The sequence below is a fragment of the Fusarium falciforme genome, chromosome 4 (genome assembly GCF_026873545.1).
Source record: "Fusarium falciforme chromosome 4, complete sequence".
In the NCBI taxonomy this organism is placed as follows: domain Eukaryota; kingdom Fungi; phylum Ascomycota; class Sordariomycetes; order Hypocreales; family Nectriaceae; genus Fusarium; species Fusarium falciforme.
In genome coordinates, this window is record NC_070547.1 from 1,537,372 (window position 1) to 1,549,465 (window position 12,094).

Here is a 12,094-nt window from a genome sequence, read left to right on the forward strand (position 1 = left end):
CTCGTCTCATGGGGCGTCGGATACCATCTCATCGTATCGTGCAGCGAGAAGCTTCCCCCATGCCACTTGGTGGCCAGTCCATCTCGCCCGTCCAGTCGCCAGTCTCACGAGGCGCCCAACCCAAAACAGAGCCAGGGAGAGCCTGGGGTTCCTAGGGACAACAATGAAACTGTCCGACGACTCTGGGCCAATCACGTGTAGGGCTCCTGCCTTGAAAGCTTAAGCGCGCTGTTTCGCAACTTCCCTGACCCCACACGCGCGGCTCGCTATAATTGGCACCCCTGCCGCTAGCGTGGGTTTTACCAGGTACCAGGGTACCTACATTAGGGCCCTTCCGGTAGCGGCCAGCGGTCGGCGTGCGCTGTCGGCCAATCATGCCTTCCCCACTGTACCTGCGTTGCGGGCGGCTCTGCACAACCCCAGCCCAATCGATTACTCCCACCTGTCGCATGCCTGATGATGCCCTCACCCGAGCAGATACGATGGCCCCTCAAACATTAGCCAGAAAAGAAGAAAGGTCAGGCCTTATTCGGGCCAGTCGACCCATTTGTGGCTCTGTGGCTAACACGCTGGCCTGCACGGTCTGGACCGGATCAACCCAATCAATTCCCCTTTTGGTTCCCTGATCCTGGATGCATACCCTGAATGGTTACGGATGTCGAGCTTGTCGTCCCCGAAAAGCTTGGCCTGACTCCATCCGTCGCCGCAAACTGCCATAGCCGCCCGAGGCCCTTCACCGTCGACCCAAATTACCCAGTCGAGGCTGAGTCTTTTAGCATTGAAGCTACTAAAGACACGAACATGTCGTTTCTTCTTCTGCTCTGCCGTTGTTTCAGCCCTTGCTTGGTTCCATTCCATGGATGCACTGCTTGCTTTCCTCATGCTCATTTCAGTTCAGTTCATTTCGTACAGTATTTTTACACGTCAGAAACGCCACCCGCGTCTATATGCCACCGTTCAGATGCTCCCAGCGTACAGTTCTCCAGGTATTCTAGTAACAGCCACACCGTCTGCACCGATTGCGCCTCCACCATGTCGCCTAATCAGACCTATAGGCCTTTTTCCCAAGGTCTTTCAGGTGCTGTGGATCCAGAGCCTCTCGCTTGGTCTCTGTCCAGTCCACCTCTAGGTCGCCAATGTCCATGGCCCAGCCCTCATTCTCCGCCCGCCGCGTCGTCCTTCTTCGCCGTATCCATCGGAGAACCTCACTCAGCTCCCGATTAGAGTTGCTGTGATGCCGTCCGTCTAGGTACCCTTCCACCGTTGCATCGTCCGGCCACTCCCAATACACCCCGTGTGCGTTGAAGTCGGTTAGTACCGCGTCTAGCTTCGTCTGTGTTATCATGGGCTCCGCAAACGCGCGGAACACACACAGCGTCTCGAGCATATCCAGATCGCGGGGCATCTCGTCCAGATCTTCCATTTCCTCCCGCAGCCTTGTAGGGCTCCATTCTCGGATGAGCCATTTCATCACCTCGGCCATCTCCTCAAACTCTCCCGCAAAGGCCAGCGCCAGCATCAGGTCGTGGGCGTACGGCGCCATCACGGGATCTCGACGTGCTCTCATGCCATCGAGAAGCGACACATCGGTAATCTCCCCCTGCCGCACCCTGTCTTGCTCCTGGAGCACTAGGCCGTAGAAGAAGGCCTTTATTCGTGAACCAGCCGACCTGATCAGGGACAGTGCCGAGTCATCCCACACCGGGCTCACCTTTCTAGGCGCAACGCCCGCCTCCTCAGCGCCAATGTCGTAGAGAACGGCGAGCGCGCTCAGGTCAGCACTATTTGTTTCCACAGCCGCCGACAGATTCTCCACCTCCCGTCGCAAGATCTTGCGCAGGGTTAGCGTGAACCGGTTGAACAGGAGAAGCGTCATGCCATGCGTAGATTCAATGCGATCCACAAGGTGCAGCAGCAATCGAAGCTGGGCTTCGAGGCTAAGCTTCAGGCCATAGTGATGCTGACCCAAGTTCTTCAGGATTGGCGCCCAAATATACGAGGCCCAGTTCTGGTTTTTACGACTGAGACGGGCCTCTGCCAATCTGATGGCACGTAGCATATTCCGACCTCTGTAGCTGGCATTTTTGGAGCAGACATCAATGTATGCCGAGAAGACGGGGAGGGGAATGGTCTTGAGTGCATCAGCTATCGGGCTGGGCGATGTCAGGTTCGCATAGTTCTGTTGTGGAGTGCTGGCATCAAGCAGATACTCATGGGCCTCATCGAGACTGTGAGCATTCGCCACCAGAACCGTGAGACACTGTTCGTCTGGCCTGAGCTTCTGACGTCTCATCATCCCGTAAAGCTCCGCTGGTGTCGGGGGTTGCAGCCGAGACTTTTCGAGCTCCGTCAAGTTGGCTTCCTCTTGCGTGGGATAGTTGAGCGTAGTGTCTCCTGGTAGACTACTTGAATCAGGGTCGGCTTCGCGAGCAAAGAGCCTCTGAAACATGGCAGCGTATTCGTCCAGACCTGGTTTCATATCAGGCTTTGGGGGGTGTCTGAATCTCTCCCATGCCTCATGTGCGTTTCGTGTTGCCTTGATAGAGGCCGCCCAGGCAGCGAGGTCGCGATCTGGGGCAAGCTGCCTCCGCTGCTGGATTGTAGGTGTCCCATCATGGGCCATGCCTTGCAGAACATCGAGTGCAAAATCAACTTCGCCCTTAGGAAAACCAGCTTCCTGCATCATCATTCCTGCCCGAACCACTCGGGTCCAGCTGTCATCTGGCTCCATCACCTCGTCCATACCGTCTCCCGGTTGTAGATAAGGCGGCCAAGCCTGTGAATGACGTCTTGCGCTGTGAACCTCGTCCCTGTTCTTGGGCATTCCGGCCAGCACCGCTCTGATTGCCTTGAATCCCGTCCTGTCCACCAACAGGGCGGCCGGGAGGCCCCCGGACATGCCCAATAGAATCCGCTGGGCCTCCCAAATGTAAGCGTAGGGTATTGACTTACGCTGTGGCCCAGAGCCCGTACGTCCAGCCACAGCATTGAGCGCCATGTTGAAAAACTTGCATTGAGCGTGATACGTCTCTTTGGGGTTTCCAGACTTGGCTTCGTAACGCATGATGAAATCCGCCGCGGCATCGGCCAATTCCATCAACCGCCTCGGCTCTATTCGTCGACAGTGAAAAGCCAACCTTTCCATAATCTGCGTGAAGTCCTCTGGTGCAAACTTCCTCATGGCCGTCGCTGCCCGGCCAGCGTACTTCTTCACGGCAGATGTGGGCTCAATCTTGTCGGTTGTGTCCCTTAATCGCTTCTTGACGTATTGAATAATGCCGTCCAGAGTCGAAATTTCAGTGAAAGAGGAGCTCAGCCTCAAGAGATAGCTGAGGATAAAGGTGGGCTTCGGCTGATCATCCTCCAAGAATAGCCGGCACCTCTCTTCATCACTCTCGGCAAAGAGAATGTTCATATACTTGTTCAGATTCTCTTCTGTATGCCCGTTGTGATGAAGGACGCTCATCAAATTGTCCCATTGTTCCTTCGGAGGCAGTAAGTCGGCAATGTCCTCGTTGTTTTCTGGATCGGCCTCGACCTGTTGATACAGGTCCATCTGAATCAGGACAATCGGTAGGCGCATGCTGCGGATCACGGCAACTTGTCGCTGCATGCTCCGGTTCGGTCGTTCGGCAGCAAGATACTGACGGAGGAGAACAGCTGGACTCTGATCGCTCCATCCTTTCTGCATCTTCAGTCTCCGTTCGACTTTGTGACGCAGGTAGTTCTGCTCGAATACCGGCCCGGTTCGACGAGTCCTCTGCGCTCGGTTTGATTCATGGTGCTCCTGGTCTTCCAGTTGATCGATACCTTCGCGCTTCTTCTCGGCGGCGAGCTGTTGCCTCAACCCAGCGATGGGGCGGTGATCCCAAGTTCGACGGCCGCTGAGTATCTCAGACTCGATACTTTCCGACGTCGACACATATCGGCGAGTCGCATTCGGATGTAGGGAACAAGCAATCTACGAGCAATTCCTATCAGCGCAACGCTCTACCGAGCAAGGATCTCGGACGTACCTTGGCGTGGATTGTCACATTTTGCGACACCTGCCACCCTCGCCTCAACTCCCGAGTGGCGCTTCTCAGCATTTCTCCCTCATGTCTCCGAAGCCGGAAATTTTGTATCGGAGGGGATAGGACGAGCGAGACCGGGCTGTCTGTTCGTGTAATCCGGGATCTATTGACGGAAACAAGTCGGCGGCGGGATGTTGAACAATTTGCATGCGCCAATCGGGGTTATTGGATTACCAGGTCCCAACTTTAATTGCCAACCAATCCTGACGATGGAAGTCAAGCTCCATCACTCGACCTCACGAGACGGCCCTCGGCTGAGAAGGGTGAAACAGGGAATAAGTAGAGTTCCTTTATTGGGGTTCAGGTTTTATGTTCGTTTATGTGTTGGTTTCATATAGATTCACCAGAAACCTGCCTTTTCATTTGCAGACCTCTTCCAATTCATCTCATAGCTCCCCAGTCCAAAAGAAACAAGGTAAAGTCACTTTTCCTTTTCCTTTTTTGCTTCTACTTTTGTATGATATGGCTTTCCGTAGATACACCAGGGACCAGCCTTGAGTGCTTTTCTCTCTCAGTTATCTTGCGACTCCTTGTTCTTCTTGCTCTCCTTTTCCTCCTCGGCCTTGTCCTTTCGTTTCTGGACCACCTCCCAGTTGTATACTCTAGCAATGGCGACCTCCATGGTCTACAAGTACTTAATTAGCAACTGTACTGTGGAATCTAGAAGTGCATGTGTAAATATACGTACCGTGATCTGTTCACGAAGAAAGTCCAAATCCTCCTCGCAGTTCGACAAGCTCAGCTTCGCCGTCGACAGCTTCGAGCCCAGCAGCGTCTCAGCCTCATCTATAGGATATGACAGCATCACGTTGGCCTAAACCGAGTCAGCCTCATTCACGCACACCTATCACATGTGTAACTGTACCCCAAGCCAGATGTAGACCTCCTCAGTCGCGGGGATATTCGCCTTCGAATACAGCGTGTCGTTAAGCTCAAATGTCGTCTCTATCGGCTCATCATCCTCCTACGCCGCCTGTCAGTTGGGGGTATCTTGAAGCAGTCGCGCAGTCCAAACCTTTCTTAGCTTGAGGAATTTGACTGAGTCGAGAGTCTTCTGAATGTCGGGAATTTTCTCCTTGAGGCCCCCCATCCGCTTCTGCAGGTTCATCTCCATAAACTGGTACTTGCTGCCCGCCGTCCACCGTCAGCACCTGTCCCATCTCCACGCCTGGGCCCCCCAAGACCTGCGAGTGCCCTCTGGCTTCTCTGTCCGTCCGGATCGTCGAGAACTTACGAGATCATTTCTTGGAAGCTTCGCAGGGTAGGTTCGACGTCTTCTCGGGTGGTGACGTAGTCCTCGACCTTATCGACGAACGGGGCGTAGGGGATGCCCCGCGGATTGGTGGGCGTAGCATCTTTACTGTTCAGAGTCAGCGGTTGCGGGGGAATCAAGACATGCAGCTCCTTTGTGCGCTCACCTTGACGCCGCCGCCTTGCCTTGTGTCGCCATGTTGCTGGTATGGACCCGTCGAGAACAGGACGAGGTATGGAAAGCTGTTGTTGGGCGAGCACAGGTGGGTTTTGCGACAAGGTGACATTTCGTCAGTGGGGGATTGACCGAGGTGGGGTTCACCGGGGTGAGCGGTGAGGAGGGGTATTCTCATGGAGCTCATGGGTCTGTTTCTGGGTGCCTAGCTACACTCTACTCGTATTCTATTCTTCTATCTCAATATTTCATTGTTCAATTTTTGGATCGATAACGACAGAGAGTTTGTTGAATATCCTCAATACCACATAGCAAGTCTACTGCGCCAAATACCCGCTCCCGTGCCCCAGCTGGGAATAGAAAACAGCTTCACTTCATGGGATGGATTATTGGGAAACGATTCAGCAGGCTTGTGAGCAACGATTGTCAGGCCTACAGTCTCCGAGAGGTGGTTTTCCACCCCTGTCTCTAGAGTATTGTCTCTCGACGTTCTTCGCCAAATGATTCAATGTTGGTAACAATAGATGAATGCAATGAAGCTCCATTCTCAGCCCATTCCCCTAACCGAAAATAAACCCGCTATTTCTTATGAGCTACCACCAACGCCTGTCAAGAAAGTCTTCAAACAAGCAGATGACGTGCGACCCAATCGACATAAACTCGTGTAGCATGATCCAGCGCAATCATGAGTAAAAGCGCATCCACCAGGACTAAATCATCAAGGAAGTAACCACTTTAGTCCGTCCGCTTCTTCCCTTCTCCTAAGTCGCCAGTTTCAGCGCTTTTATCACCACCTTGGGCGGCAGTGTGGGCCTCGGGGCTCTCCTCCTCACCCCAGTCATCATCAATCTGGTTCTCATCCCAGTTGTCAACCTCCTCCTCCAAAGTTCGAGACCGGCTAGGGGCCTCGACGACGCCAGTCTCGTGGCCCTCCCCAAGCTCGACATCACCCTGGTCCTCGCCTGGGACGGCAGTGTACCGTCTGCGTTGTCTCTTTCGCTCGAGCATGCGCTTATGGTACCAGGTGCAGAGACCAAGACCAGCAAAGCTTCCAAAGATATTTGCAACAATACCATACAAGTCGAATTCCCGGCCATTGTCAAGGAAGCCCTGTACAAATTCGGAGCCGACGCCGAGCACGAGAGTGCATACGACCAGAGTCATGTTCAAGGTACGCCGGCGGCTGGTGTCGACAACCCAGTAGAAAACGGTCGTGAGGAGGAATAGAGTGAAAAAATGGAGCACTTTGTCGTTGACATATTGGCCGAGCTGAACCGTTGTCAAGCCGGCGTAGGCGGCGATAAATAATAGCAACACGAATGCGCCTAGGGGGCTGTCAGTTTCATACAAGCCATTCCTAGTCCACGCCGGATTCACGATCGGGAGAGGACAATCGAGCCCAACCCCAGCAGAGAATCAGCACGAACATGTGGTGATGACGTACCTGCAAAGGGAAGTCGTATTCTCATGGTGGGTAACTGGAGCTGAAGAAGGTAGAGTTTGAGCAAAGCCGAGGCGTGACGTTGGAGCACGTCAGTCTTGTGCACTGAAAAGTGTTCTGATTGAAGTTGACGCCCGACTGGATAGGTAGCGCGTGGTTGACTGAAGCAACTCTTCGAGAATGAAGGTGGAGGGACGTAAGGGCGAGGTTACGACAGCTATTCCGTTGGCGGAGAGGCTGGGATCAGGAGCTGTGACCAGGCACAGAACAAGGGAGCTGCCACATTGTATGTGTGGCTTGCGTCAGGCCATGTGGCGGTGCAGGTCCAGAACGACAGGGATCGCAACAAAGGTACCAATTGAAAGGTAACAAATGGGGTCGACAACGCGGGAACTTGATGCAAGCCGTGGCAGCCCCAGGCGCAGTAGCTCCGTTTTTACTTGGCAATTTGGTGCCTTTTCATACTGGTGCTGGTGATCTCATTGACCCCATCCCACTGCAAGGCACTTCCCCATGCTCCCAATCTCGTGTGTGACTGGTTGAAGATGATCTGGGGTGGAAGAAAGCTGGCTTGGTTTCTTGGGGTCAAGCTGCTGCGTATGTGGGCTGCATCCGGGGGGAAGACGTTGAGAATCGAGCATAGTTGATTGTTTGGAGAAGCATGAATGAAGACAATAGGTAGTGTTGAACCCAAATTATCCAGGATAGGATAAATGGACGCTGGGCAACCCAAACAGTCTTCACCATCAATACCAACAAGGTGCTGGAAGAGCAGACCCTGTGCGCGTCTCACGTGATTGTTCCAATGACCCAGATGACAAAGACAGCGGAGGTCCTTGTACATCATCGGCCCCGAAACGGAGCCCCAGTCACGGAAGACGGGGTACGTCCCGGACAAAGGACCTGAGGGGAGACCGTGCCGAGTGTCGTTTAAACGCGTCAAGAAACAGATACGGAGCAGTGATTCAACAGGCCGAGGTCTGTTTTCACAGCGTCAATCGCCCTACAGCAGTGTGTCTTGGCAGGCGTCCTCCTGAATCGGCCTCTCCAGGTCCTCGGTACCAGTACCTTTCCCCCGCGAGCCCCCGCGAAAGTCAGCACAACCGCCCTGGAAGCCCGCCTGAAGAGGCCTAGCAGCCTACCAGTCCAGCGCGCGCCAGCGGCCAGCTCAGTCAAGGAAAAGTCTCCGCTTCGGGAAAGGTGCAAGCCTCCCCCCAAATCCTCAACCTCACCTCTTGAACAGACGACAAAACGGCCCATCGCGATCCATCAAAACAACGCCTTCCCCTTGACTATTCGTCGCGAAACTCGGCCCGCCATCTCTGTCGATGTCGCTCTTTTGTCCCATGCAGTCTTGATCCTCCCAATCGCCCTCGGTCCGGCCGCACGCGAGCGCATCTCGTTGCGCATGGCGACTCGCGCCCCGTCGTCGCTTCCATCGCCCCGGGCCCATCATGTCGCTCCCCAACGGCCAGTCCGTCTGGCATCCTCCCTCCTTACAACATGCAAACAGCAATAGAAGTCTACCGCATCTCGATGATGTTCCTGCGCGCACGCAGACCCCCGTCGATAACTCGGTCACATTGATGCCTGAGGCACCACTTGATATCGAGGAAGAGAATCGACGCGCCCTCTTCGCCGATCTGTATCGCAAGACCGAGGACAAGGTCGCGCTGCTCTTTGGCGAAGATGGCTCATACAACTATGCCGCGATCAACGCTCTCCGCCGCCTGCCGGCCGCCTCCGCCACCATTATCCCTCCCGCGACCGATCACGAGCCCATCAAAGAGCCTCCGCTCAAGAAGGCAAAGCGAGCCATCGATGAGGATGACTACGAGGACGATGACGAAGACGAGGATGAGCCCGCGCAACCCGCGCCCAAGCCGCAGTCTTCCGCCGCCGCCGCCAACACGCTGCTCTCCCCCTCGAAATCAGGGAGCTCGCCAGTTCACTCGGTGACATCACCCGGCAAGCAGGGCGACAAGTCCAAAGATAAGCCCGGCGAAGATGCCATCAAGAAATTGGAAGAGGCTCGCACAGCCACCGAAGAGGCAGCGAGGAGGAGCTTCCACACCATATTTCATACTCTCGAAAATGACCGTGCGGCTATGCTTGAGCAGCAGCAACTGGAAGACTCCGAGAAGCAACTCCAAGCTGAAATGGATCACAACCACCACCCAAATCACAGCCACAACCATGCCCCGAATCAAGGTTCCCTCAGCAGCGCGAATCTCGGCGCTTCCAGTCTCACCCTGAAGCATCTCATCGCCCGGATAGATATGAAGCGAGACCAAGTTCGAGCCTCTGATGCAGAATTGAGACTTCTCATGAATGAGGTCCGCAAGAATCGGAGTAAATGGGCTAGTGAGGAGAATGTGAACCAGGAAGAGCTCTACGAGGCCCTAGAAAAGGTCTTGACGGAGCTCAAGGCGCATACCGAATACTCAACTCCCTTCCTGAACAGGGTCAACAAGCGAGATGCCCCAAACTACTACAACTGTGAGGCACCAAGCCCAACCACGCCCCCGCGCCGCTAACGTTTTCCAGTCATCAAGAACCCCATGGACCTCGGTACCATGACCAAGAAGTTGAAGAGTCTAACATACAAGTCCAAGGCCGAATTCGTCGTGGATCTTAACCTGATCTGGGACAACTGCCTGAAGTTCAATCAGGACATGAACCACCCGTTACGACGTATGGCGAATGGAATGAGAAAGGAGGCAGAGAAGCTCATCCCCCTAATTCCCGACCTTGTCATCCGCTCCCGGGCCGAAGTTGAAGCTGAGGAGCGGCGAAAACAGAACGGCGGTGATGACGACGGCGGAGACGACTCTGACGATGAGCCCATCATGTCATCGCGCGGCCGCAAAGCCGGCTCAAAGGGGACAACCAAGGCCCGAAAAGCACACAACGAGAAGGAAGATACACCAGCCATTGATCAAAAACCCATATTACAAGTGAACGGTCTTCTCGGAAAGGTCAGGGAGGGCTCTGAAGTAGACGGAAGTAACGGGTTCGCCACTCCTATCGCTGGATCAATCACACCAGGCGGTATTAACGGCCACTCGGGAATCGCAAGCAACGCCGATGCCATGGATATTGACGGGCCGAGTCTCAACGGAATGGCTTTGAACTCGGCGTTTGGAGAGGCTGCTGAGCAAGCATACGAGGACGAAGAGTACAAGGTCTGGAAACAAACGACTAAGAAAGACCGAGCTCTGGTGGCCAAGGAGCGATACCAACTCTTCAAGGACAACAAGTTCAACGTCGAGGCTCCTGCATTGGTCCGTACCAAGAATGGGATGCGACGGTTCCTGAAGCGCCAGAGAGAGGCGGAGGCACAGGGCATCATCACAAATGCCCAAGCAAACTCAGCCGCCGTGGCCACAAAGGACGGGGCGACGAAACCAACCGAGACCCTAGCTGAGGAGATTGAGGAGGAGGCGGAGAAGGTGATCCCAGACTATTACGATGCCCAGAGCAACATCCCCGACATTCACCCAAAACTCCAGTGGATTGAGGATGGAGAAGGGCAAGTCATTAATCAACACGAGGACTTCCTCCGCCTGGTTCCCGCTGGGGGTTTCGTTGCGCCGCAGAGTCGCTTAACCAAGAAGATGGACGAGAACATCCACCAAATCCAGGAAACAAGAAAACTGGCAACAAGGATTTCGGTGATCAAGCAGATGCAAGTCCAGACTCAGGTAAGATCCTTCTGACTTGCAACAATGGGCTCTACTAATGACGCTTAGGTGTACACGAACCAATTCCCCAAGTCCAACTCGGACCCCTTTGTCGAGCAGGACATTGAACCGCATTTCATATCTGACGATGGTCCTGTAATGGCGCCCGAGACTTGCCAGAATGCACTCAAGCGTTCCATTGCCAAGATTCTTTACCACACTGGCTTCGAGGAGCTCCAACCTTCTGCCATTGACACCTTCACTGGGGTCGCATCTGATTACTTCCAAAAGCTGATCCGAACATTCAACGTCTATAACCAGTCAGAGAAGAAGGCAGCATCGGCCGCAGAAGGGTCCAAATTCCAACCCCGGTTCACCCCAGAGGAGGTGATCCTGCACACCTTGGATGAGAACGGCCACGACATCGCCTCCTTGGAAGCCTACGCCAGGGATGATATCGATAGACTCAGCTCCAAGCTAGGCGGTCTTCACGAGAGGATGAAGATTCATCTCACAGATCTACTCCGCCCCGCCCTATCTCAGGATGCGGGCGCTGACGGAGTGGGTGCCTTCAAGGATGGCAGTGAGCAATTCGTTAGCGGCGACTTTGCTGAAGATCTGGGCGAAGACTTCTTTGGCTTCCGAGCTCTGGGTCTGGACAAGGAGATGGGACTTGATATGATCTCTGTGCCCCTGCACCTACTGCAGACCCGGGTGCGCAACCAGTACCAGATGCAAACCCAGACGACTGGCGAGGCAACAACCGATCTCTTTGATCCATTGTCGGCTTCAGACCCAGTCACCAAGGAGAACATTCAGGACCAGATCGGACTGGTCAAGAACTTCTTCCTGGCTAAGCTGCACGCTAATGGCGATCAGCCTCTCGTGGAGGATGAAGACCTTCCAACCAAGCAGAAGAAGCCTCGCCCTCGTCTGGGTGCAAGCGGAAAGATCGTCACGGCCCAGAAGCGGTCTCCAAAGGAGCAGATGGCGCTCGCCAAGAAGAAGAAGAAGATGGAGGCGGCAGCAGCCGAGGCCAAGGCCAATGCCTCGCCCGACAAGGGGGCAGCCTCCAATACTCCCGGCAAGAAGAAGTCGATGACGGTGACAACCGGCACAGCGCCCAACCCTGCGGTGCTCGCCCTCGCCCCCAGCATGGAAAGGCGGGACAGCACTCAGAGCCAGGGCAACGCCAGCCAGACGGACAAGGACGACACCATCGGCATGATGAGCCCGGAGAGCATTGCACAGTAGGCCAAGCAGGGCTTCCGGTAACTCGCATCATGGAGGAGAGAGGGCGTTTGTTTACCAAGACACTTTTGCTCGCAACCTTGCATACGATGTGTGCTCAGTTTAGTCCATCCATCTGTCCATTCTATGGAGATGGATGTGGCAGGCCATGTTATCTGACAGCGAAACCAACAAGACAAGAGAGCGTGCAAATCCCATCGAGCTTCTCTTTGATCCACAA

The 12,094-nt window shown here is 54.6% G+C and overlaps 4 protein-coding genes across 4 annotated transcripts; 1 reads left to right on the plus strand and 3 right to left on the minus strand.

Annotated features, from left to right (window-relative positions):
• Positions 1-1,039: 1,039 nt before the first annotated feature.
• Positions 1,040-4,142, minus strand: NCS54_00522800 (Hypothetical protein; the record flags this gene model as incomplete). The annotated part of the gene is made up of 2 exons (XM_053150740.1): positions 4,017-4,142; positions 1,040-3,961 (listed from the first exon to the last, which is right to left on the minus strand). Exons 1-2 carry the CDS (start codon positions 4,086-4,088, stop codon positions 1,040-1,042), a joined length of 2,994 nt encoding a protein of 997 aa, XP_053006715.1. The 5' UTR covers positions 4,089-4,142.
• Positions 4,143-4,584: 442 nt separating this feature from the next.
• NCS54_00522900 (Prefoldin subunit 3) lies at positions 4,585-5,577 on the minus strand (the record flags this gene model as incomplete). Its single annotated transcript, XM_053150741.1, has 6 exons — positions 5,492-5,577; positions 5,308-5,433; positions 5,089-5,200; positions 4,939-5,037; positions 4,762-4,887; positions 4,585-4,698 (listed from the first exon to the last, which is right to left on the minus strand). The coding sequence occupies exons 1-6, from the start codon at positions 5,521-5,523 to the stop codon at positions 4,585-4,587; spliced, it is 609 nt and encodes a 202-aa protein (XP_053006716.1). The 5' UTR covers positions 5,524-5,577.
• Positions 5,578-6,234: 657 nt separating this feature from the next.
• On the minus strand, positions 6,235-7,124 carry NCS54_00523000 (VanZ domain-containing protein; the record flags this gene model as incomplete). Its single annotated transcript, XM_053150742.1, has 2 exons — positions 6,944-7,124; positions 6,235-6,824 (listed from the first exon to the last, which is right to left on the minus strand). Exons 1-2 carry the CDS (start codon positions 6,966-6,968, stop codon positions 6,235-6,237), a joined length of 615 nt encoding a protein of 204 aa, XP_053006717.1. The 5' UTR covers positions 6,969-7,124.
• Positions 7,125-8,394: 1,270 nt separating this feature from the next.
• NCS54_00523100 (SAGA complex protein) lies at positions 8,395-11,877 on the plus strand (the record flags this gene model as incomplete). The annotated part of the gene is made up of 3 exons (XM_053150743.1): positions 8,395-9,439; positions 9,488-10,644; positions 10,693-11,877. The coding sequence occupies 3 exons, from the start codon at positions 8,395-8,397 to the stop codon at positions 11,875-11,877; spliced, it is 3,387 nt and encodes a 1,128-aa protein (XP_053006718.1).
• Between the last annotated feature and the right edge of the window lie 217 nt (positions 11,878-12,094).